This window comes from Sus scrofa, chromosome 14 (genome assembly GCF_000003025.6).
Source record: "Sus scrofa isolate TJ Tabasco breed Duroc chromosome 14, Sscrofa11.1, whole genome shotgun sequence".
Classification (NCBI taxonomy): domain Eukaryota; kingdom Metazoa; phylum Chordata; class Mammalia; order Artiodactyla; family Suidae; genus Sus; species Sus scrofa.
The window spans coordinates 40,408,190-40,434,234 of NC_010456.5; the positions used below are offsets into that span (position 1 = coordinate 40,408,190).

The window sequence follows — 26,045 nt, forward strand, 5'->3', positions numbered from 1 at the left end:
ACCCACAATGCTCTGCCAGGGATCGAACCTGTCTCCCAGCGCTCCCAAGACGCCGCTGATCCCATTGTTCCACAGAGGGAATTCTGGAAATGGCATTTTAGATAGGGTGATTTGTGCTAGGAATCTCCAGTTACTGTGCACGGATTTCATTGAAGGGAGCGATCTAGGATGCCAGAGTGTGCCCAGCAAAGCTTTCTTTTGCTCTTGACCTCACCCGTGTGCTGATGGTGGGGAGAAACCAGATACTCTCAGGAGTACAGACTACATGCTCCCTCGAACCCCGCGGCTGGCTGCTTTCGGACAAGGACTCTGGGCTCGGAGGACAGTGCGCAGGCTCTTTGGGACTAGGCACCGCCCAATAGGAACTTCCTTTTGAGGTTGTGGTCCCGCCCCCCAGCCCTTCTTTCTGCTTCCGCTTCCGGCGCCGAAGTGATCTAGGTCGAAAATGGCGGCAGCTGCTGGGTCCAGGGTGTCTGGGCTGCTACGTCGTTCCCAGCTGCAGCTGAGGCGGCCTATGTCGAGTAGTGCCCATGGCGAGGAGGGCTCAGGTACTGGTACTGGGGTCGCGGAGCGGGCCTCAGCCCCACTCGAGCGAAGAGCGGCGGGTCTATGACCTTGGCTTGAGGCCTTGAGGGAGGGAGGTGAGACTCAGGGCGGGTCCCCTCCAGGCCTGAGTGGTCGTGCCCCCTTTGCAGCTCGCATGTGGAAGACCCTCACCTATTTCGTGGCACTCCCCGGGGTGGGAGTGAGCATGCTGAACGTCTTCCTGAAGTCGCACCACGCAGAGGAGGAGAGACCCGAGTTCGTCCCCTACCCCCATCTTCGCATCAGGTCCAAGGTACCCCTTGCAGTCTCTTCACCTCTTATTCCAAAGCCCTTAGGCCTAGTTCTTCATTCTCTAAAAGCGTGGGTGTTGGGCGTGTAGAGTTTCTCATTTAATCCTCTCAAACACATTGTCGTTTATTATTATTTTTTTCAAACAGAATTTTCTCCAGTTTTACAGAAGGATAACTTGAGACTGGGGGGGCGGGGGTTCACGGCTCAGTTTTCTTCAAGGTCATACGGTAGATGCCCTTCGGTTTTCCTTTTTCCGAGTCATCCCACCCTTTGCCTTCTGATACTGTTCTGAAACAACTGTCCGTTGTGCAAAACTTGGAGGTTTGGGAAACTCCCTTAGACTGGCAACGTCAGAAGGGGGTTCATTTCTTTTTTTTGTTTTGTTTTGTTTTGTTTGTCTTTTTGCCATCTCTTGAACCGCTCCTGCGGCATATGGAGGTTCCCGGGCTAGGGGTCTAATCGGAGGTGTAGCCGCCAGCCTACGCCAGAGCCACAGCAACGCAGGATCCGAGCCGCGTCTGCGACCTACACCACAGCTCACGGCAACGCCTGAACCTTGACCCACTGAGCAAGGGCAGGGATCGAACCCGCAACCTCATGGTTCCTAGTCGGATTCGTTAACCACTGCGCCACAACGGGAACTCCCCGGGTTCATTTCTCTAAGACCTGGGCATCTGACATTTACTAGCTGTATAAGGAAGAGACTGAGCTTCTGTTCCTCTCCTTTACGCTAGTTATCATCCCAACTGTTTCATCTTTTGGCTGTCAATGTAGGTGTAATAATGTATTTTACATTACTTGCTGTATTTTTAACAAGAGCACTGTCTTTGAGCACCACTCCCACTCTTGTACAATAGACTTAGAAGCCATACAGCAAGGTTTCTTAACCTCAGTGTTATTGACATTTGGTACCAGATAATTCTTTTGGGGGCAAGGGGCTCTGCTGTGAGTTACAGGATGTTTAACAGCATCCTTGATCTCCATCCACTAGGTGCCAATGGTATCCCCCACCACCTCCAGTCTCCCGGAGATACTGGCCTGTGTCTCCAGAGGGGCAAAATCATTCCAGATTGGAAACCTCTGCCCTAGAGCAATGCTTTTCAAAAGTAGCATGCAAAATAACAGGGTAGTTTGCAGTTTCCAATCCAGAGATTGGTTTCAAGTCCAGAAATCCTCATTCAAGTGAACATCTCCTCCCCTATACCCACCTCTACCATTCTGATACAGGTGATGGAATGATTGCATTTTCAGAAACACAGCGCTGATGTACAGTTATCAGAGGCTTATGAGTAGTGAACTTGAGCTTGCTTTTCCCTACTATTTTGTGGGCTCCCTGGAATTTATAAGAGCTCCCTTAAGTTACTGGAGGACTGAACTATGCCAGTAGTTAAAGAACTAATTTCCATTTTGTTTTTGTGTATTATCTGTTGCTTTCCTTATTTTAAGTAGTTCATGGCAGTGCTGGTTCTAAACTTTTCTGGAATTGCCTAATTGACGTCTTCACTCCACAGCCCTTTCCCTGGGGAGACGGTAACCATACCCTATTCCATAACCCTCATGTGAACCCACTTCCAACTGGCTATGAAGATGAATAAAGAGAACCTGGACCACTACCCAGTGGGGACCACAGCACTGGTTTGGACCATTACTCTGCACCCATGAACCAGAAAAGTATATGGGACCTTAGGCTTACCTTGTATCCAGTGATGACCATTATACTGATCTTCCACACCTTTGCTTATGGCAAGAGATGGCTTAAATAAATAACCTAAGTCATGAGCTGAGAGTTGCATTCTTTGGTGGTGTTTTTCCCTCAGAAATTAGCAGTAATGTTATCTCTGTTTTTTCAGTGAAGGTCTGTGGCTACTCTTTAGTCAGGTCCAGTTCAGACTTTTGAATAACAATGTTTGTAACAAGTCAGTCTTTGGTTTCTTCTGCCTACGGTGGGTAAAGCAGAGACCACATGTGGAGCTAATTAAAGGCCAAATTGGGGTCCTGGCAGACTTTGGGTGGCAGAGACACCAGCATTTGCTAAGGAATAATCCCTAAAGGCACATAGTTTTCTCCAAAAAGTGTCAGGCTCTCATCTTAGGTTATCTCTTAGCATCCTGAAGGCTGGAAGGGTCAGAAACTTTTGGAGAAATAAAGGCAGTATGACGCATTTCTGCATATAGTACTGGCTTTGTTTGTTTCTGTAATTAAAACCTTACTGTAGCCATAAGAATTAGAAGAAACAATAGTAATAGTTATAAAATCACCTGAAAAGAGCAATTAGGATTTCCTCTTCAAAATTTTAGAAGTAGCTGAAATAGTTGGAGTCACTTTATGGGTAGGGTAAAGTCAAAATAGTATGAGGAACAATCAGGAAAATTTTATCCCTCAGTGGCAGTTACAGTAAAATTTGTTTTACTTTCAAAACAGTTTTATAAGATTCAAGAGGCTACAAAGTTTTGACTGGCTTGTAGCCAGGCTTAGTTCAGGACTTCATCTTGCTGCCTGGCCTCCCTCAGAGGAGTTCCAAGTATCTTCCATATAATGGACCTTAACCTCAGAATGTAAATGCAGAGTGTATTGCAATGACATTAAGGACCTGGTCACATTAAATATGAAGTTATTAATTGGTAAAGTGGAAAGGGGATAATAGAATCTAGGCCTTCTGTAAATCAGGTTTCATACTACCTGGGCACATGTAAAAAAACTGAACCTGACAGTTTTTTTTAGGTGCAATTACGTAAACATTTTAAGGAGATACTGTAGTATATCAGTGAGGTTTCCAGTTGCTATACCGTACTACCTACCTAGCTTAGATAAATCTTCACTTTTAAGTTATAAAACATATAAGCTCCTCCCCCCTCCCAGTGTATGTATGAAATATGTGCAGTTACAGAGCCATAGATGTTCCGTAAGGTGCACTGAGTTCCAGGGGCAAATGATGGTAGAAACGAATATTACAATTTATTCCATCTTCATGATTACAGGCATTACAGGGCAGGGTGAGTAAACAAGGCAGATAAAGCAAACTTTTCTTCCTCCACTTAACCAGATGCAGCATTTTGGCATTTTTGATACACAGGTTGACTTAATACACAGATTTACAGATTTAAGTTGAAAGCTGTCAACAGCAAAGCTTTGTGATTTAGGATCTCCCTCCATAGCTTCTCCAAGGATCTTAATTCCTGAACCATACCATGGGCTCTGAAATGGTGTTCACAGCAGCATTCTGAAGCTTTCACATCTTAACAGGAGATCTGACACCTCTTATTAAGGCAGGGGACTGTTAAAAGCTGGCTTCTTCTTTGATAACCCAGCCCACCAGCAATCTTCAGTTAAATTATTATACCAAAAATAAAACTCCTGGGAACCCTTTCCAGAGCATCAGCTCCCTGAGAGAAAGGAGATTATAACAAGTTGCTTCCATGAAAAATTACCCCAGTACGGTGTACATATATAAAGTTCTTTGCAGCATAACTCAAGAGGTCAGGAAACCATGATCATCTCGACAATCTTAACTACATTTACATACGAGATATATTTAAAACTGATCCCAGACAGGTATTGCAACCATAATCCCAAATAATCCCATCATTTAGCACACGAGTTCCTGGTGAGATGCCAAAGCCAGAAATCTAAGCAGAGTGATGGCTCATCATCTTTTACAAGTGAAAGAAAAATATCAGGAAGGAAACTCCTCCCTCCTAAACTCATCAAATAGATCCGCTATCTTCATCACTTTAATTGACACAATCCAGGGTCTTCAATTTCCCGATTTGAGGAGTCCATTTTCAAGGTGACTGTCAAGGTCAAGAAGAGCTTTCAGGCTTTTCTTTGCCATGGCCCATGAACTCCAGTCCTTCAATGGGAATTTCCTTCTCCTTTATTGCTTTCTGATGGGAGAAAACAAATGCTAAAGATCTACATGAAGCCTGAGGACCAAGTTTTATCAATATGATGGTACAAAGTCAATCTGACTGGACCAAACAAACCCCATACTTTTGAACATAAGTGAGATTAAGTGTAAGATGAGAGAGACTGGAAAGAGTTGTGTCATCAAAATTCAGAAGTGGAATTTTAAACAGTATCACCACTCTTGTGACAGATACAAGTTAAATCAGTTCCAGGACTTAAGTAACTGAGCAAGCCTCACTTTCCTAAGTGGGAGAAAGCAACTCCACATGGAATTAATTGCTTAAGTTTTTAAACTAACTGTGAGTGCCTTGCCCAGGGCTGTTGTTACAATTCAAAGCAGTTTCACATTCTTTGAGCTGGAATAAAAATTTGCTAGCTAGAGAGATAAAACAGACCAATGGAGGGGTAATAACAACGAAACAGACTCTCCATAATATCTTAACAGGCCAGAAGGCTAACACTCGGTCTCGATCCGCAGCAACTATGGAAAATACACAGTTCAGGAAACTTGATCCCAGACTAATCACTTCCTATTTCTGGTTGCGAGTGTTCCACGCCTACAATGCAAGTAACTATGCCCACTTTGCAAGTTTAGGTTGCGCATAAACCAAAGAATGTTAATGGGCTCCGTAAAAAGTAAAGCGCAGCAAAAAATATTTAACTTTGTCATTCGGAGAGATATCAGGTGACCTTGGTGGTGACGGTAGAGAACTCCTGCCATTAGTCTCATCGAGGCTTTCCCTCGCCCTGTCCACCCTCACCCCTCAAGATAAGATGGCCCAGGACACCGCAGAGAGAAGCCGGGGCCTGGGGTAGAGGCGAAGGGGCCCGGGCAGCGCTCACCTGAACACATTGCTGGTAGCGTTTGAAGAGGTCAGTGCACGGGTCACCGGAGCCCTCCCCCTTGAGGAACTTCTCGGCAAACCAACGATTGAAGCACTGGTCGTACTCGCGCTTCATGTCCGTGCAACCCTCCCCTACGCTGTTCATGGCGTCGGCGACAGCGGCGGTGACGGCGCTCTCGGATGTCATCACTTTTAAGCGCGTCGCTCGGCTTTACGAGAGGACGCACTACGGAGGCCGAGCAGGAGAGAAATGTGGGCGCGGGCTGTGTGGCTCGGCCTTCGGGCCTCGGCGGGCGCGTTCCGGGGCTTCACCTCCAAGGCGGATCTTCAGGTAAAGGCCGGAGCGTCTAGTCCTTGCTAAAGCCGGGCGGGAGGCGGAGCAGACCCCATCCATGACCCACGCCCTCCTCATTGCCCCAGGGAAGTGGCCGGATTACGGCCGAGCTGGTGGAACATTTGGAGCGACTAGCGCTTGTGGACTTCGGCAACCAAGAGGCCGTGGCGCGGCTGGAGAAAGCCATTGCCTTCGCCGACCGGCTCCGCGACGTGGACACGGACGGGGTGGAGCCCATGGACTCAGTCCTGGAGGACAGGTAAGCTCGCTCGCGGCGGTAGAGATTAGTGTCCCAATTCATAGAGGGGAAAAGAGCCTTAGGGAGATGCGAGAACTTGCCCACGGTCACCCCGCGAGTAAGTACTTTCACTCTTTACCTTGTTCGTTGGGGATCCTTTCCCTCCTTTTTATTTATTTTTGGCCGCCCCCGCGGCATGTTGAATTTCCCCGGGGTTAGAACCCGGCGGCAGTTTCGACCTGCATCAGAGCTGGGATAACGCCGGATCCTTAACCCCTTGCACCACAGGGGAATTTACAGTCACTCCCAGGGTAACTAGGAACGAAATCCGAACTGCGAAGCTTGACTTTCGAGGCCCGATTTAAGAATCCCTTCCTATCACTCCGACGTACTGCTTTTATCACTCTAACCACATTGGTTTCATTACTGTTTCTCCACACTCCAGATTCGTTTCTCCTCTAGAGTCTTTGCGCTTGCCATTCCTTTTGTGGATAGTCTGTCTCCTTGGCGTGTTTTAGCCTTTCCTGACCACTTCAAATACCTCACACCTTCCCGTCACTAACTCCTTATCCTGTGGATTTTCTTCTAATATTTTTCTTGATTATCTTATTTTCGTTGATTCGTAATATTTGTTACTAGAATGTGAGTTCATGTCTGACTTATTACTGTTGGATTCCCGTATCAAAATTTTTTAATGACCATATTTTCTGATCTAGTGGCTTCCTATGGAAGTATTTTTGAAAGTGCATCAAGATGTTTGCACAAGTATGCAATTCTGTTTATAATACAAAACAACAGAAAAGAAGCAAAATGCCCCAGAAACAATCTAAGTGTCCTTCATGACTAAATACATCATCATACACTGGAATATTTGGCAGTTAAAAATAATGAGGAGTTCTGATTGTGGCTCAGCAGGTTGCAAACCCAACTAGTGTTCATGAGGATGCTGGTTTGACCCCTGGCCTTGCTCAGTGGGTTAAAGATCTGGCGTTGCTGTGAGGTGTGGTGTATGTATGTAGGTCTCAGACATGGCTCAGATCCCAAATTGCTGTGGCTGTGGCTGTGGCTGTAGCATAGGCCAGCAGCTGCAGCTCCAATTTGACCCCTAGCCTGGGAACTTTCATATGCCACGAGTGCAACCCTAAAAAGCAACCCCCCCCCCAAAAAAAGCCACAAAAAACCAAAAAGAACCCCCAAATGTCTAAGAGGGCAGAGTAGTAACAATAATCCAAATGATGAAATAGTGTAATGCAATGGGAGGGCAGGTCTTTGACAAAAGGGTGCAGCCTCTACCCACCTCTACCAATTTTGCCAAATCTTAATATATTTTTAAATAAGATGTTCTTTTGGAGGTGTTTTCATTTTTTTGTTTTTTTGTCTTTTTTTTTAGGCCCTCTCCCATGGCATATGGAGGTTCCCAGGCTAGGGGTTGAATGAGAGCTGTAGCTGCTGGCCTACACTATACCCACAGCAACACCAGATCCAAGCCTTGTCTGCAATCTGCACCACAGCTCACGGCAACACTGGATTCTTAACTCACTGAGCGAGGCCAGGCATTGAACCCACATCCTCACAGATACTAGTTGGATTTGTTCCTGCTGTGCCACAGTGGGAACTCCCATTAATTCTAATACATGTTGATCTATTTCAAGCAGATTCCTTTTTGCTTTGGAAGTTGGTTAATTTTTCTGGTTATATCAGTTAAGTTTTCCTTGACATTATCATCTGGTTCATGATTTTCCATCTTGAGCCTTACACTCTCCATCCCATAGTCACTGCCTCTGGGTCTTCTTCAGCCATGCTAAGGTTCACTCCAACCTTTGCTCAACTTGGCTAGGTGCAGCCATCCTTGGCTGTCATGTGACACCTGAAGTGGGTCAAAGATGTTCTTTTTCAAAAAGCAGACTTATTTGCTGTTTGGGACTGCAGCTTGTTAGGAATAATGCATATGTAGCTTATAAAGACAGGAGCAGTCTACAGCTGTCCTATCCTTTTCCTGATGGAATTTTAAAAAATAAACTCCTGGTAGAGGAGAAAGATTAGTTCCCTTTAGTCAGTACCATTAGGGAGAACCACACCTATCAGAAACCATAACCTTCATGTAAAGTGCTTGCTAGCCTCACGTTCTCACTTGTATTTGATTCCTTCAAATCCTCTATTTTGTAATCTGATGCTTAAATCTAGGGAGGTTAGCCACTTTGCCCAAAGTTTTTTTTTTTTCTTTTATTTTTTCTTCACCTGCAGCATATGGAAGTTCCCAGGCTAGGAGGTGAATTGGAGTTGCAGCTGAGGCCTACCCCACAGCCACAGCAATGCTGGATCCAAGCCTCATCTATCTGACCAGTGCCACAGGTTCCAGCAGCACCAGATCCTCAATCCACTGAGCCAGGCCAGGGACTGAACCTGCAGCCTCAGGGATGCTATGTCAGTTCTTAACCCCCTGGGCCACAATGGTAACTTCTACAGTGTTCCAAAACAGAAATCTGATGTCATTCTCCCACCTAAGACCTACAGGTGGCTCCCAGTGCTCTTTAGGATAAAGAGAACTTCACCACAGCCTAGGGAATATCATTTAACCAAGCACCTGCCCAATTCTTCAAGACAGTGCTTTCCCAGAACTCTCTATTCTTTTCCCTTGTTAGAATTCTGGGCTCTTGCCTTTACCTTCATCTTGTCCCATACACTCCTTTTTTTTCACCTACCTAATTTCCTTAATTTTTCAGATTTCAACTGCCAATTCCTCAAGGAAGTTTTCGTTCTTCTATATTGAGCCAGGTTACCTTTCAGGACCTGTGGCCTTCATGATATTCAAAGAGCTGTAATTTTTCATGTATTTATACATCTATTTAACTGATATTTGATTCTCTGCCCCTCTCCCACTGCTCATCCACGTCTCAGGGAGCATGTCTGTTGTTGTTCATCTTCATCTAGCACTAAGCAGACACTCAGTAAACATTTGTGGAATGTTCTTTATTAAGATCTATGTTGTGGCTCAGCTGGTTAAGAACCCAACACTAGTGTCTTTGGGGAAGGGGGTTCAATCTCTGGCCTCACTCAGTGGGTTAAGGATCTGGTGTTGCCATGAGCTGTGGTGTAGGCTGCAGATGAGGCTGGGATCTGGTGTTGTTATGGCTATGGTGGAGGCTGGGACCTGCAGATCAGATTCGACTCCTAGCCTGAGAACTTACGTATGCCATGGTTTGGCCCTAAAAAGAAAAGTCTATGGGAAAGGAGGGCATAGAAGCACAAAGGGGAGTCACAATTTCCCATTTCCCAAGTCATCTAGTGGAGAACTGTAAAGAAATGCAGCATTACTCAGAGAAGAGTTTGTGGGAAAGATGAAGACAGATTTGGATCTGGTAACTGGAATAGTGACTCGGTATTCAGTGTTTTGCAATCTTGCCATAAAGTAGGGAATCATTTTGGGATAATGATTCCATTTTAGATGTGACATTTCTAGGATTTTCATGTTTTGAATATACTGCCTTCACTGACATTTGAAATGGAACCCATTTACATGAAGACAAGTGTTAAAAGTTTTAGGTGTTAGCCACACTACCTGTAAAGGCCCTGACTGGCTAATAGAAATCTCTTAGCATATTAATAACCTTTTTTTTTTTTGGTCATACCCACAACATATGGAAATTCCTGGGCTAGGGACTGAATCCGAGCTGCAGCTGTGACACATGCCAAAGCTGCGGCAATGCCAGATTGTTAACATACTGCACTGCACTAGGGATTGAACCTACACCTCTGCAGCGACCCAAGCCGCTGCAGCTGGCTTATTAACCCACTGTGCCATAGTGGGAACTCCTTTATCATTTGTTTTGAGCTAAAAAGCATTAGTGTGCTTATGTACCAGGCATTAAAATTTTATATATGCATTACATCTCAGTTAATCACATATAACCCCAAAAGGTAAATACTAGTATCTGTTTTATAGATGAAGAAACTAAGGCTCAGAAAGATTATGTAATCTGCCAAAATTTCACAGGTAGTAAGAGGAGAATACAGGACTTGGAACGCAGAGCTTCTCTCAAATACTGTTCTAGATATGCCATCTAAAGTCAACCCTGAGAGGACTTCTGTCGTGGTGCAGTGGAAGTGAATCCGACTAGGAACCATGAGGTTGCAGGTTTGATCCCTGGCCTGCTCAGTGGGTTAAGGATCTGGCATTGCTGGGAGCTGTGGTGTAGGTCAAAGACGAGGCTCGGATCTGACATGGCTGTGGCTGTCGTGTAGGCCAGCAGCTGTAGCTCCGATTAGACTCCTAGCCTGGGAACCTCCACATGCCACAGGTGCTGCCCTAAAAAGCAAACAAAAACAAAACAGAGAAGTGTGGGTTTATTCTAGTAACAACACCATGTTAAATAGTAATTAGGTGGAAATGTGATATTTAAAGAGGTACATTTCATTTTTCTGGAAATGTCACTTAATAGGAAATCTAATTACCAAATGAGTGAACGAATCAATTGCTACCTACTGTTGGGAAGCAGTAGCTCTTAACCACCTCTTAGGAGTAGTACAGTCTTTTGTCAAAATCTCCAAGCACCCAGGAACAGTTAGCTTCCAGACCCTAGGAGTAGGCATGTTGTGTGTGGTTATAGCAGGTTTAGTGCATAGGCATTCCCTGAATGGGTGGTGGGGATCCAAGTGTACCTGAGGTGCATGAACTCATTTCTGAAAGGAGCTGATATTCAACACCCACCTCCTATTGCCATGAGAGTGAAAGCCCAGCATTATCAGATCTTTTAAAACATTCATTTAATCTTTCCAGCAATTCTCTGAAGCATTTTACAAATAAACTGATAACATGAAAGAAAAAGTAACTTGCATACAGGCCACGTTGTGGCTCTGGGGTTTGGATTCAGCAATGATTCAGGAGCCTAAGTTCTTTGCCATTTTTGCTATGTTGCCCAACAGAAATATAAAGTCCAATAGTTACCTTCATAGATGATTTTTATTTTTGTTCTCCAGGTTTCCTTAAATGAGTATGAGTCCATAACCTCATATGGTTAAAAAGAAAAAATCAAGTACAACATTCACTTTTTTGGCAAGAAACTGAAGGTCTAGAAGATCATACTTGTTTAGGGCAACACATTTAAGACAGTGCCAGCTCCTGGAATAAACTCCAACTGTCCACTCTTAGCACCATTTGAATACATGTTTATTGTGTCTCGTCCTAGGCTGGGTGCCCCAAAGAAAACAGAACCAATCCTTTCCTAAAAGAATCTTAACATTACAACTTGGCCCTCTATGCAGCCTCTACGCAGATGTTCATGTCACATCCTTGCCCCACTGTCCTATTAGGTTGAGCCCTCAGCTTGTCTGGCTCAAAGCAGAAAGACACTGGCTGCTCCCCATCAGTGATTTAGCAGACTGCTTATTTTTCAGCCCAAGTATCTGGAAGCAGGCTCAAGCCTCCTGTCACACACTTTTGTTTTTTGTTTCTGTTTTTGTTTTTGCTTTTTAGGGGCCACACTAGCTGCTTGTGGAGGTTCCCAGGCTAGGGGTCAAAATCAGAGCTACAGCTTCTGGCCTACACCACAGCCACAGCAACGTAGGATCTGAGCCGCATCTGTGACCTACACCACAGCTCCCAGCAATGCCAGATCCTTAACCCACTGAGCAAGGCCAGGAATCAAACCCGTGTCCTCATGGATACTAGTTGGGCTTGTTACTGCCAAGCCGCAATGGGAACTTCCTGTCATGCACTTTGAAACCTTAGAACAGTAGTAAGGCCCCACAGATGTGTCCAACTTCTGTTCAGTTTCACTAGTTTGCCATCTGGATACTTTAATAAAACTATTAGGCACTAAGAAGATTCTTAAGCTGTGTTTGTGGTACATCTTACAAGGGCAGGTACTTATATCCACAAAGGTGGCTGCAATGGAAAAAGCACTCATCTTAGGGGAACCAGAGTTGGTTCCCAGGCCTGTCACTTAGGAGCTTAAGTCATTTATAACCACTTTTGAGCAAGTTTCTGCACCTGCCTGGAAGTCCATTTCCATCCACCCAATCCAGCTATTTCTTAACTGTGGCAAAGGAATAATATTACCTATTCTGAATACATATTCCTCACCCAGGCTGGGTTAGGTTCCCTTTTCAATTCCCTTGGCAAGCACTGCTTACCTCTTAAGATTTAACTGACTTTTACCTATCTCCACCAAAAGCGACTTACACATAGTAATCAGCAAAAAATATTTATTAAACATATCAATCCTAAGGAATAATTACTACTTACCTCACAGGGTTGTTGGGAGAATCTGTAAACTATACTGTTATTTGCTCTACCACTGACCACAGTGCCTCCATCTTTGAGCAGTTACTCTAACCCAATGTGCTGCTCCTTTTTCTCCTTCTCGACCCTCTCTACCTTACCATAGAAGCCCTGTTCTGAGAAGGTAACCTTAAACTTCTGGTTTTGTAGATGTCTGTACCTGAGATCCGACAATGTGGTAGAAGGCAACTGTGCTGAAGAACTACTACAAAACTCCCATCGAGTTGTGGAGGAGTATTTTGTGGCCCCCCCAGGTATGTGTTGCCCAGAATGGCTTCACAGACTGTCCCACAGTAAACTAAGAATATAACCCAGATTGTCTATGTGAAAGCACTTTAAAAAGTATAAAGTAGCAATAGATGAAGGTAGTCAAAAGGTATAAGCTTCCAGTTATAAGTGAAGTAAGTCCTGGGGATGTAATGTCGGGACTATATAGTTAACAATACTGAATATCTGAAAGTTGCTAAGAGTAGACATTAAAAGTTCTCATCACAAGAGAAGAAACTGTAACTATGTGAGATGATAGATGTTAATTAATCTTATAGTAACCATTTTGCAATATATACATATATCAAATCATTGTGTTGTATGCCTTAAACTTATACAATGTCACATGTCAATTATATTTTACCTGTCGATTATATCTCAATAAAACTGGAAACAACAAACAAACCAGGAATGGGAGCCCATTTTCTCAGAGAACCTGGACATCTGGCATTTTGTGTGCTATTTTAAGTGTATGATAACTAATTCAAGATTTTAAAAAATAAAATACCTTGCAAATAAAACATACCTGCAAGCTAGACACTGCCTGTGAATCATCAATTTGCATATCCTAGTGTAGAGATTTGCATGTTTAAATTTCTCTGTAACTATTAGTTTTTATTTTTTCATTTTTGGCTACCCCAAGGCACATGGAGCTCCCAGGCCAGGGATCAGATCTGAGCTGCAACGCCAGATCCTTAACCCACTGTGCCGGGCTGGGGATCGAACCTGCATCCCACTGCTCCCAAAAAGGCCACTGATCACATTATGCCACAGCAGGAGCTCCTACAGATATTTTAAGTGGAAACTTTAAAATAACCCTGGGCCAGTAATAAAACCCAGAACCTTAGGTGGTTTGAACTGTTGATGGGTGAGTCCTCAGAGCTACTGCATCCCTCTGGACATTTGGGGATGGGACTAACCACTCCAGGTAGATGGCTTTCCAAGTGCCAACTTCAAGTTCTTCAGAGGAGAACCATCCTGAGAAGCCTCCAGAGATACACATCAGCCCTCTAGCTCAGGAATTCTCTCTTTGATCAAGACCAACCAGTTAAAGGAAAGCTCTGGTTGAAGCAAGGATGGGAAGGAAACCTAAAAGATACGTGTGCTTAACTCTTAATCATGCCTCTTATTAACTAAACCACTTTAGTTAATTGTGCAGAGAAATAAGATTTTATAATCTCTCAACTCATTCTGATAGTTGTTGCCATTTCAGCAGACGTATCTGTTGATCACACATGCTATTTCTCAAATAGAACCTTGTGTCAGAATATGCATCTTGGGGAGTTCCTGCTGTGGTGCAGTGAGTTAAGAAGCTGACTGCAGCAGTATGGGTTTTGATCCCTGGCCCAGCAGCACAGTGGGTTAAAGGACCCAGTTGCAGGTGCAGCTGGGATTCAGTCCCTAGCCTGGGAACTTCCATATGCTTCTGGTGCAGCCATTAAAAAGAAAAAAATTTTTTCTTTTTTCTTCTTTTTGTCTTTTTGGGCAGCACCCTCAGCATATGGAGTTCCTAGGCTAGGGGTCCAATCGGAGCTGTAGCTGCCGGCCTACACCACAGCCACAGCAACGCCAGATCCGAGCCACGTCTGCCACCTACACCACAGCTCAGCAACTCTGATCCTTAAGCCACTAAGCGAGGCCAGGGATCCAACCTGCGTCCTTATGGATGCTAGTCTGGTTCTTAACCACTGAGCCATGACAGGAACTCCAAAAAGAAAAATTTGTGTCTTGGGACAAACTGAGTTTACAATCATAATCTCTCTTTCCTCTCCCATATGCATGCATAAAAAATGACAAATTAAACTATCTGCTACTTACTGAAAATGTGCACTCAAAAAAACTAACACAACACTGTAAATCAACTGTACTTCAATTAAAAAAAATATATATATTCAGAGTAAAAAAAAGTATCTGTGAACCATGGTTCTTAAAGCTTAATAACTACACTTATTTATATTGCTTATTTTTCATGACAAACCATGTGGTAAGTTAGCTCAGTGTAGAGCCGGTTGGGAAGCAGGCTTAACTAAAAATTCCTTTTTGTTATTGTTTTCAAACAGGTAATATCTCTTGGTCAAAGCTGGATGAAAAAGAGCCCTTCTCATTCCGCTGAGTACTCTTCTGGGAAGGAGTGTTCTATGAACATTGGAAGGACAACAACAGTATTTTGTTATTATGAACGCAAATATTCCCACTTCCTTCAGTCACCTGGAAAAAAAATTGATGGTTAGGCATTTTTTAGTAAGTGACTCTTCTGAAGACCGACTTGGGAAAGATCTAGCCAAAGAGTTCCTGATGCCAGTGGAAGTAGAAGGTATTGCCGATTTCCAAGGAAATGGATCAAGTATTTACTCACAGGCCATTAAGTATGGATAGCTTGATCCCTTCCCTCAAAAGACTGTCTACCAAGCTGTACTTAAAGTGACCTTTTTTGTTTATGTAACTGTTAGACACTGCATCTGATCACTGTGTTGACAGCCTGAGCTATCCTTTTCAGACTGTCAACTTGAGCAGCCTTTTACTTTTACTGAACATACTTAAATTTGTTCCAGGGTACCCACCTTCTTCCAAGCAGAGGGCTGACTTTCTGCTGAGGTTAAAGGAGTAGGGAGGCAGCTTTAGGAGGTAGGTGATAGATATGTATATGGCCTTCATGGTTGTGATTTCATACCAGTATACTTAACCCCAAACTCATTGAATTGTATACATTAAATAAGTACAGCATTTTACAGATAATTATATTTCAATAAAGTGTTTTTTTTTTTTTTTTTTTTTTTTTTTTTTTTTTAATGTAGCCCTGGGCCTGCAACAGAGTAGGCCCCCAGTTCCATGATTACTGAACTTAAGCAGAATCCAAGATAGTGGGGATTTTTTTTTGTTCTGGGTTTGTTTATTTTTTGTCTTTTTAAGGCTGCACCCAGGGCATAGTTCCCAGGCTAGTGGTTGAATCAGAGCTGTAGCTGCCAGGCTATACTACAGCCACAGAAATGTGGGATCTGTGCCACATCTGCGACCTACATCACAGCTCATGGCAACCCACTGAGTGAGACCAGGGATGGAACCCACGTCTTCAATGAATATAAGTAAGGTTTGTTACCAGTGAGCCATGATGGGAACTCCACGTTTTGTTTTTTAAAGCTCAGATACCAAGGACAAATGAGACAAATTTAGGAATGAAAGTGATAGAACCAAAACTTAAGAGATTTTTTTTTTTTTCTAACCAACTGCCAAAGTTGGTTTTGGGTAAGAATTTCCCGATGATCTTTATGCTGGTGCCCACTTAAAAAAGCCTTCCTGGAGTTCCTGTCGTGGCACATCGGAAATGAATCTTACTAGGAATGGGTTCGATCCCTGGCCTCGCTCAGGGGCTTAAGGATCTGGTGTTGCCGTGAGCTGTGGTGAAGGTTGCAGACACAGCTTGGATCCTGTGTTGCTGAAGCTGTGGGGTAGGCTGGAAGTTGTAGCTCCGATTTGACCCTTAGCCTGGGAACCTCCATATGCCACGGGTATGGCCCTAAAAAAGCAAAGTAAACAAAAATAAAAAGCCTCCCCACTCCCTTCTCTTATCTGCAATGCTCCCCTTTTCCTTTTTTTGCCAGACCCATGGAACATATGAAAGTTCTTGGACCAGGGATCAAATCTAAGCCACAGTGATGACCTATGCCACAGCTGGATTTGATCCCTGCCACAGTGGTGGCAATGCTGGATCCTTAACCCACTGCGCCAGGCCAGGGATCAAACCCTTGCCTCCACAGCAACCCAAACTACTGCAGTCAGATTTTTAACCCACTTTGCCACAGAGGGAATTCCTCCCCTTTTCTTTAAAGCAGCTTAATTTACACAATTAGCCTTGAATTATAAGAAAACCCTGAATCTACCCTTGGGATTGAAGTTCTCAAACCACTATCAGAGCAACTACCTTTATTCCCAAATACAGTAATCCACTTCTGCTCTTTACCAGTTGGGTACAAGTTGCCACTACAACTGAAAGATTTTGGGGTGGTTTTTTTTTTTTCGGCTGTACCCATGGCGTACAAAAGATCCAGGGTCAGGAACAGCAGTGACAACACCAGATCCTTAACCCAGTGCACCACCAAGGAACTCTGATTTTTTTGTTTTAATTTATCAGTGTGCCTCTTTGGTGAAAACTATGAACTTAATCAAAGACAACCACACACATCAATTACTAAACGTTTAAAATATATTTCTAAACAGAATGGGCCAACTCAGTCACAGTAACTGCTGATCTCCATAGAAGAGCAACCCACAAAGATACAGCACTGATTTTTTTTCCCATAATCAGGGGTGAAAAATATACAACTTGTTTCTGAACCAAAACCACCATTTCTGCAGTTAAAAATGTGTTACTGCTAATATGGCCCTGGTAGAAATTATGTAGTTTTATTTCCTTAAAAAAAAATTAAAAAAATTTCCTAAGACACTAAATCATTAATCTGGAATGTAGATTCTGAGCATAAAGCAGCTCAGTTCACCTAAAAAATAAAGAAAAAAATTCCCATCACCTGTCTCAGTAGGGTCTGAAAGGAGAGAAGTAGTGTGGGGAACCCCTGCTTTGGTATGGAGAATCACGGCCCCTTGACCCAGACCGAGACCGTGAGTAGCCATAGCTGGTGCTTCTCTCTGGATAAACTCGGATGTAGGAAGTTTCACCCTGAAATTCAAACAAAAAAGTAAAGAAAAAATAAGACCCAGATGAATAAAGCACACCAACACCTAACATGGCTGCCTAACAATAATAGTTAAGTATTGAGCACTTACTGTTTGCTTGGTGCAATGTTATCTCATTAAACTCTCACAATAGTGCAGGAGGTAGGTATTCTTCCTAGCCCATTTCAGGAATGAAGAAAAATATTAGCTGCCCCAGGTGACACAATAAGTTACAAGATGACTACGTATTAAATACTCAAATACTAGCTACTACTGTTAACATATCTGAATTACTGTCACTGACCCCCAGAATCTAAGAACTGGAAAGGATCTGAGGTTAGATATATAGTTCAATCCCTTGCCACTTCATATGCATTTCTGGATGGGCACCTATGGAAGGAGCAAATCTGGATGCAGCACTTCCCAAGATAGGATGTGAACTAGATGCTTAGTTATCTTCATAATTTAGCTAAATTATTGTCACTATCCTGCATATGGAGGAACCAGGATTCAGAGAGTTATTTCGGCTAAAATGTTAATAAGCAGCAGAGGAATCATGTCCAGGTTGGACTATCTCCATGCCTTCTGCCCTCAGCCAGCATTCTCAGATCTAATGATGTTAAGATAAAAGAATCGGGATGCTTTTTCCCTCAATGAAGTGAGTAATTTTTTGTTTGTTTTTTGCATATGGAGGTTTCCAGGCTAGGGGCTGAATTGGAGCTGCAGCTGCCAGCCTACACCACAGGCACAGCAAAGCCAGATCCCAGCCGCATCTGCGACCTACACCACAGCTCACGGCAACGCTGGATCCTTAACCACTGAGCAAGGCCAGGATCAAAACCGAATCCTCATGGATATTAGTTGGGTCCATAACCACTGAGCCATAATGGGAACTCCTGAAGTCAGTAATTAAAAAAAAAACAACAAAAAAACCTTTTTTTTTTTTTGTCTTTTCTAGGGCCACACCTGCAGCATACGGAGGTTCCCAGGCTAGGGGTCTAATCAGAGCTGTAGCCACCGGCCTACACCAGAACCACCGCAACACCAGATCCAAGCCACGTCCGCAACCTACACCACAGCTCATGGCAACACCAGATCCTTGACCCACTGAGCGAGGCCAAGGATCGAACCCTCAACCTCATGGTTCCTAGTTGGATTCGTTAACCACTGAGCCACGAAGGGAACTCCTAAAAAGTTTTAGAGGTTTTTTAATGTTATGGTCGCACTTGTGGCATATGGAAATTCCTGGGCTAGGAATCAAATCTGCATCACCGCAGCAATATGAGCCACTTAAGTTGGATTCTTTTTTTTAGGGCTGCACCTGTAGCATATGGAGGTTCTCAGGCTAGGGGTCAAATCAGAGCTTTAGCCCCCGGCCTACAATACAGCCATAGCAACACCAGATCCAAGCCACATCTACAACCTACACCACAGCTCATGGCAACACTGGAACCTTAACCCACTGACTGAGGCCAGGGATTGAACATCATCCTCATGGATACTGATAAGATTTGTTTCCGCTGAGCCATGATGGGAATTCCTGAAGTTGGAGTCTACCATTTATTTATTTATTTATTTTCGTCTTTTTAGGGCCGCACCTGTGGCATATGGAAATTCCCAGGCTAGGGGTCAAATTGGTGCTGTAGCTGCTAGCCTACACCATAGCCACATGGTATCTGAGCCATGTCTGTGACCTACACCACAGCTCTCGGCAACGCTGGATCCTTAACCCACTGAGCAAGGCCAGGGATTGAACCCACGTCTTCATGGACACTATTCAGGTTCGTTAACCACTGAGCCACAACGGGAACTCCTGAAGTTGTATTCTTGACCCACTGTGGGAATTTCCTTCAATGAAGTCAGGAATTTGAAGTACCCTTACTGAGGCCCTGCTTTGCAATATAGCTAAGGACCAAGTGCTGTTTTGTTTCTGCTACAAATTCAAGCCCCAGAGGACAGACTGAGCAAAAGCACTGTTTAAGCCATGCAGACTCCAACTCTTAAAGTTAGGGAATTATATGAATCCTCAGAAAAAGAAATGGGGAGTTCCTGCTGTGGCACAACAGGATCTGTGGCGTTTCTGGAGTGCTGGGATACATGTTTGATCCCCGGTATGGCACAGTGGGTTAAGGATCCAGTGTTGCCACACCTGCAGCTCTCCCTGACCTGCGAACTCCATATGCTGTGGGGTGGCCAAAAAAAAGAGAAAGAAAAAGGCCTAGAAAATCATATCCCCAGACATGCCTAATCCCCATAGCAAGTCAAGACAGGATAACCAGAACAAGTGTCCAATTGGTAGTCTGCTATCTGATCTCAATGATGTCAAAAGAATAGTCACCATTTGAATCAAACCCAAAGCACCGGCTACCTACTTGAAAGGAAGGACATCGAGAGCCCAGTCCCCAGGGTGAGGTGATGAATCATAAAATGCCAAGGGCTCAAGTTTCAAAGAGGCTCCACTTTGGGAAAGACAAAGTGAAGTGACAACTCAACACTGACAACAGTACCAAGAAGGGCTGAGACAATCAGGTTGGCCTGCAGAGCGCAGAATAGACCCAGAGGAGGGGGAGCCATAATCATTAGGTTCATGGAGCGACAATGCAGATGAAGCCAGTTGTGAAAGGGTGTTATCACCAAATAGATCTGCATTATCAAAGACTGTACCAGTATTCTCTCCAGGTTAAAAATACCATGACTGCAGACCTCTCTCTGTTATGACCCTGCAGGGCCTACGCATGATGAATTCCTTGGCTCTGTCCCCTTAAAATAGATCTTTAGGAGTTCTTGTCATGGCGCAGCAGAAACAAATGGACTAGGAACCATGAGGTTGCGGGTTTGATCCCTGGCCTTGCTCAGTGGGTTAAGGATCCGCACTGCCGTGAGCTGTGGTATAGGTCACAGACACATCTTGCATCTGGCATTGCTGTGGCTGTGGCGTAGGCCGGCAGCAACAGCTCTGATTAGACCCCTAGCCTGGGAACCTCCATATGCCATGGGTGCAGCCCTAAAAAGACAACAACAACAAAAACATCTTTAGTGATACTGTGAAGACATCAAATGGTAAATGCATGGCCTGTTGCTACTTTGTCAAGGTCAGCTTTAGGTGGAGTGATCTGAGTACAAGCTCAACAGAAGGTGGGGACCCACCTCATGAGAGCGGAATTTGGTGTCATCCAGTTTACGCAGGGCATATTCCATGTCTTCTTTTCTGAGATATTCAACCATCCCCATTCCATCTTTCTGTACATCCGCGTAACAGACGTCCCCAGCTTCTCGCATGTGATCTTTCAGGTCCTGCCAGCTGCCTGATGGAGGAAGTCCTAGGCATGGAGAACATAAGAGAAGAGGCCACATCCTTCATCCATGTTAACTACCTGATAAGAGCCATCAAGACCTAGGGTCTCTTCTCCATCAATCACTACTTTTAAATCCTATGGGTCCCCAAATCACAATTTTCCATAAGGGACACAAAACCAGAGAAGAGCAATAAAGTATGTGTGGTAAACCACCATAAGAAGCTGGACCTAGGGTAATCTTCCAGGCACCAAGCCTTTCCAACAGAGCAAGAAGTCCGTCCCGTTATAGGTTTAGCATCACTAACAATTCAGAATCTCTCCTTCCTTGTCCTTTATAATTAGTAACTCCTAAGATTTTGACTTCTAATTTTTTCCATTATAAAATTTATTGGTACCAATTATTTCTTGCCTGACTGGGTTCCCAGGACATGGGAAATTTGAAACTGTCCAATAAAATAACCAAACTATGGCTGAAATAACACAACAAAAATTTAAAGTTTGCTTCCTTGCAAGTGTGAATGACTGACAAACTAGACAGAGTACCTCTTAAAAGATCACCAACACTCCTCAATACAGTGGGGGGAAAGGTAAGACTCAGACGCTAAAACTAGTTGGGAGTCATACAACCCTACCTGATGTCATGAAAGGGAAATGTGCTCCTGCTCTCAAAGGCTGTGTTTACCGGTCACAGCTCAGGACTGCAGCCAATTCCTAATAGTTTTCTAAGCAGGATTTCAGAGCAGCATGGAGAGAAAAAAAGATATGTATGACATCCTGAAGGAGGGAATAGAGTTCTGGGGTTAAAAAATTACAAAGGGACACAGATAGGCAGATACTCACAGTATCACTCTTAAGCACCATGGTCTGCTGTGCAACACTGACATCTAAGAAGGTGCCAGGTGCCTCAACACATTTCATTCCACCAGGGCCCTAAAACACCCCTGTGGAAGACCCCAGGTTTTTACCAGTGTGTTAATATTTCAAAAAGATGAATAAACCTCTAAGCATTTCATCACTTATCAACACTAGACATTTTGTTCTATACTTTGCAATACAATCCCTAAGATTCCAAGGGTTTTTGTCTGTTTGTTTGTTTTTGGTTTCTTTTTTACAATAATTCCAAAACTACCACAAAATCTGGCCTATTTTAAGATCCCAGGCTAGGTAGTTTGTTCAAATCTGGCTTTTGGAATATCCTTCTAGCAAGTTGGATACCAGGGCACATTGTCTTTAGAATTCCAGTTCAAGGGGTTTTGCTATCATCTTCCCTTCCAACACCAGAAAGTACTTTATATGAAGCAAGTTTATGTTCTACCAAGCTGCACTATCAGTGAAATTTCATTGGCAAGGTACCTGCCTCACTGGCTGGGCTTTAGACTGTCACTGTGTATGGGCTGTTGAAAAGAAAATCCCACATATACCACGTACTGAAGAATAACAGCTAACATTTCTTGAAGGCCAGACTCTGTACTAAGTATTTTACATGCACCATCTCATTCAGTTTGAAAGGAACATACCTGAAACAAGAACTCGGAAATCAGATCTTCTTGTAGGAGGCCCATTCCTCCCACCACGGGGCCACCCACCCCGACCTCCATAAGTCCTGGGGAACTCCACACGAAGGCGACACTGGCCATAATCATAACCGTTCCTTCCATAAATGGCATCTTCAGCATCTCTGCAAAGGAAAGTTTGGAGTTAGTGCTGCTCAGGAGGGCCAAGTGACTTGCCAGTGAATGGCAAGAGTAACAAGTATAAAAGAAAATCTCAAGTAAGGAAAAAAAAAAAACACACACACTCAAAAGAACAAAACTCTGGAATCTGATGCACTACTGCTTTAAAGACCTTTCACAATATTGGCAATAACTTTACAACTGTCACACAGGGTTCTCTAGGTATGAAATGATAATGGATAGAAAACAGATTAAGAGGACTAATTCAGAAAAAAATAAAGGGAGTTTATTTGCCAACAAAAAGAGTTCCCGTCGAAGCTCAGCAGCAACAAACCAACTAGTATCCTAGTATCTGTGAGGATGTGGGTTCAACCCCTGGCCTTACTCAGCGGTTTAAGGATCTGGCATTGCCGTGAGCTGTTGGTATAGGTCGCAGACGTGGCTCAGATCCTGAGTTGCAGGGGCTATATGTAGGCCATACAGCTCCGATTTGACCCCTAGTTTGGGAACTTCCATATGCCTCGGGTGCAGCCCTAAAAAGACCAAAAAAAAAAAAAAAAAAAAAAAAAAAGCCAATAAAAAAACAGTGTTTCTCTAATCTTGGTGAGCTGTTTCTCAGAATGTGCACCACACACTAGTCCTTTAATATTCTTCCTCAAGGCCTAGTATCATCACGTCCATAGAAAGAAAAACTCATTTAAAAAAAGGTAAGGTTCAGGAGTTCCCGTCATGGCTCAGTGGTTAACGAATCCAACTAGGAACCATGAGGTTGCAGGTTTGATCCCTGGCCTCGCAGGGATCCGGCGTTGCTGTGGGTTAAGGATCCGGCGTTGCTGTGGCTGTGGCATAGGCCAGCAGCTACAGCTCCGATTAGACCCCTAGTCTGGGAACCTCTATATGCCGTGGGTGCAGCCTTAGAAAAGACAAAAAACAAACGAACAAACAAAAATACAAAAAAAATGCTATTAAAAAAAAAAAGGTAAGGTTCAAAAGACAAAGGAACATTAGTGTTTTGTGAGGAATTTGGAATTCCCTCAAGTGTACCTTTTCAGCATGGTTTGGAATATTAAATTGTCAAAACCATTCTTTGGGTACAGTTTCCCCAAAAGAGCTAAACATCCAATAGAGTAATGCTTTTAACTCTTTTCTAGGGTGGTAGAGAAGGAAGCCAAGTTGGTTCTCTTGTATTGACGGGAGAAAGAATGCCATCAGGGGTTGGGAGGACAAGCAGAACCAAAGATGGACTAATGAAGGCATCATTCGGTTGTCACAAGCACATAATCACTTACCAAGATTCTAGTCACAGGATTAAAAGCAAGGAGGACCACAACCAGCTCAACCCTAGCTATATTCAAAATATAGTGGGAGAGAGGCAGAACTGCTAGGGTTTAAGATCTCACTATGAATAAAAATTGATCTCAGTTCAAATCATTCTTCTGCTACCTACCAGGCTGTGTCTAGGTAAGTATGTGATCAAGATTTTACAATTAGGAGTTCCCGTCGTGGCGCAGTGGTTAACGAATCCGACTAGGAACCATGAGGTTGCGGGTTCGATCCCTGCCCTTGCTCAGTGGGTTAACGATCCGGTGTTGCCGTTAGCTGTGGTGTAGGTTGCAGACACGGCTCGGATCCTGCGTTGCTGTGGCTGTGGTGTAGGCCAGCAGCTACAGCTCTAATTCGACCCCTAGCCTGGGAACCTCCATATGCCGCAGAAGCGGCCCAAAGAAATAGCAAAAAGACAAAAAAAAAAAAAAAAGATTTTAAAATTAAACGTGAGTAATATGGCCTGTCTCATAAGGTTTTTTATAAGGATTAAATAAGATACTATGTGTGGAGTGCTTTGCTTGAAACTTGGCATTTAGTAATATCAAAAGGTAACTTTTCTACTATGAAAGGAATGAAGGAAGAGATGACAATGAGGCATGTCATATAGTAAGACTGTATTCAAAGGAGCAGAAGAGGGGAGTCAAATTCTACCTTCCCTTAGTAGTCCTCTCTTTTATCAATTCTAAATCCTCAGTTTCCTCATCTGTAAAATGTGATTAAAAGCACCCATTTTATAGGCTGTTGAAAATGCTAAATAATACATAACATGGTGTATGACACATAGCATCAGTTAAAAAAAAAAAATCCTAGAACTGTATTACTAATTAATAGAACTGCAACCTTTTCCACCTTAGGTGTGAAGATGCCTAGTTTCACTTTTGAGGCAAATGATAAGACACTAGGGATGAACTGTCAGAATCTTCAGCCATCAAAACCTCAAGATGCGTCCTGCCTCCCCATCTCCCGAGGCTCCCCTTGCCTCCTACCACCACCCCGGACCCAGGGGCAGTCTTCGGAGTGAAGCCCACAGGGCACAGACTAGGCAACGTGCTTCCTGAGACAATGCTAAAAAATGGAGAACGGGTTTGGATTTACCCCGAGTGAGGTAAGCAGCACAGTGCAGTGACTTCTAAGAACCACCAACCTCAGTTTTGAAAGTCCTCAGGCCTTTTCTGGGCCAAGGGCCGACACTCTTTACAAAACCAAAGATTCCTTCGAGCTGGTTTCAGGATCGAGAGCTTCCAACTCCCCGGGGCCCTTAGCATCCAGAGTTGCCTCCCGCAATAGAGAAGACAGAGTGACATCAGAGATGCCAACAGACTGTTTTAGAAGTTTCCCCAAATCCCTGATGCTTTTATAAGAACGAGTCCCTGAGGCTGGCGATCTGTTCCATCAAAAGCCCCCTCGAAAGGCATCCATACTCCCGCACCAAGCTCCCTGCCAACGGAGAGTTCCAGCTGGGGGTGGGGTGGCCAGGGAGGGCGACCGACTACTTCTGCTCCTCACCCAGTCCTCTCCCGGGCCAGCTCAGGGGCCAAGCTTCTCAAGCCTTGGGCCGCTACCCGCGAAGGGTGCTTGTCCGGCTGTGAGGGAGAGAACGCCCGTCTGTACTATCGCGGAGGCCTGTCTGGGCGGGCTTGGGTCCTCACAAGGTCCGCCTTTTATGTTTTTAAGTAAAGTAAAAAATAATAACAGAGGAAGTGACGACGGATTAAAGGACGGCCCAGAGTCCCGCGGTGAGAGGCCTCAGCCTCCACCCGGGGGCGCCGTGAAGGGTCTACGGCGCGGAGGGAGGGGAGGCCCGGGAAAGGGATGGGGGATGAGGGAAGGAGGGGGCACAGGGCCTTAGGCCGGCGGGCGGTGCGGGGGCCTCACCGGGGGTCCTCAAAGCGCACGAAGGCGAAGGGCACGAGGCCGTGCCGATTCTTGAGCTCGATCTCGCGGATACGGCCGTACTTGTAGAACAGGTCCTCCAGGTCCTTCTCGCGCACGTCTGTCGGAAGGTTCCCCACGTAGATGCGCCCGTCGCCCTCGCCGCCGCGTTCGTCCGCCCAGCCCGACATCCGCACCGCCCGACGCCGCGGGCCCGCCGCAGCCCACGTCGCCGCCGCCGCCTCAGCCGGGGTCCCCCCGCAGCGTCCCCGCGGGCTCGGAGGCACTCAGCCGCACAGCATTGTGGGAAGGCGAGCGGAAGCGAAGGGGTCGGAGGAGGCAAAAGGAACCCTCTTAAAGGGGACGCGGCCACAACGACTGCGCGTGCGTGCAAGCCGGCGCCCCCTGTAGGTGCAAAGTGGGACCCTGGCGGCTGGAGAGAGCGAGACCTTGGAGTCGGGCGTTTTGGATTCACTTCAGTCACTCGCCAGCTGCGTGGACTT

General features: G+C 44.7%; 4 protein-coding genes across 4 annotated transcripts; 2 read left to right on the forward strand and 2 right to left on the reverse strand.

Moving 5' to 3' along the window:
• On the forward strand, positions 411 to 2,621 carry COX6A1 (cytochrome c oxidase subunit VIa polypeptide 1). The gene is made up of 3 exons (NM_001190221.1): positions 411 to 548; positions 696 to 838; positions 2,349 to 2,621. Exons 1-3 carry the CDS (start codon positions 446 to 448, stop codon positions 2,430 to 2,432), a joined length of 330 nt encoding a protein of 109 aa, NP_001177150.1. The 5' UTR covers positions 411 to 445; the 3' UTR covers positions 2,433 to 2,621.
• On the reverse strand, positions 3,768 to 7,311 carry TRIAP1 (TP53 regulated inhibitor of apoptosis 1). Its single transcript, XM_021072517.1, has 2 exons — positions 5,587 to 7,311; positions 3,768 to 4,721 (listed from the first exon to the last, which is right to left on the reverse strand). Exons 1-2 carry the CDS (start codon positions 5,773 to 5,775, stop codon positions 4,638 to 4,640), a joined length of 273 nt encoding a protein of 90 aa, XP_020928176.1. The 5' UTR covers positions 5,776 to 7,311; the 3' UTR covers positions 3,768 to 4,637.
• GATC (glutamyl-tRNA amidotransferase subunit C) lies at positions 5,675 to 17,117 on the forward strand. The gene is made up of 4 exons (XM_001928504.5): positions 5,675 to 5,919; positions 6,009 to 6,181; positions 12,591 to 12,694; positions 14,768 to 17,117. Exons 1-4 carry the CDS (start codon positions 5,839 to 5,841, stop codon positions 14,818 to 14,820), a joined length of 411 nt encoding a protein of 136 aa, XP_001928539.1. The 5' UTR covers positions 5,675 to 5,838; the 3' UTR covers positions 14,821 to 17,117.
• Positions 17,223 to 25,761, reverse strand: SRSF9 (serine and arginine rich splicing factor 9). The gene is given in 4 exon segments (NM_001195566.1): positions 17,223 to 17,379; positions 20,523 to 20,695; positions 22,189 to 22,349; positions 25,546 to 25,761. Coding segments are annotated over 4 exon segments (666 nt in total). The 5' UTR covers positions 25,734 to 25,761; the 3' UTR covers positions 17,223 to 17,235.

Coding starts and splice junctions, on each gene's coding strand:
- COX6A1 (NM_001190221.1), top strand. CDS start 446: ATGGCGGCAGCTGCTGGGTCCAGGGTGTCTGGGCTGCTACGTCGTTCC. Junction 549..695: donor CCATGGCGAGGAGGGCTCAG/GTACTGGTACTG, acceptor CCCCCTTTGCAG/CTCGCATGTGGAAGACCCTC. Junction 839..2,348: donor ATCTTCGCATCAGGTCCAAG/GTACCCCTTGCA, acceptor TTCACTCCACAG/CCCTTTCCCTGGGGAGACGG.
- TRIAP1 (XM_021072517.1), bottom strand. CDS start 5,775: ATGACATCCGAGAGCGCCGTCACCGCCGCTGTCGCCGACGCCATGAAC. Junction 4,722..5,586: donor GCTACCAGCAATGTGTTCAG/GTGAGCGCTGCC, acceptor TTCTCCCATCAG/AAAGCAATAAAGGAGAAGGA.
- GATC (XM_001928504.5), top strand. CDS start 5,839: ATGTGGGCGCGGGCTGTGTGGCTCGGCCTTCGGGCCTCGGCGGGCGCG. Junction 6,182..12,590: donor GACTCAGTCCTGGAGGACAG/GTAAGCTCGCTC, acceptor CTGGTTTTGTAG/ATGTCTGTACCTGAGATCCG. Junction 12,695..14,767: donor GTATTTTGTGGCCCCCCCAG/GTATGTGTTGCC, acceptor GTTTTCAAACAG/GTAATATCTCTTGGTCAAAG.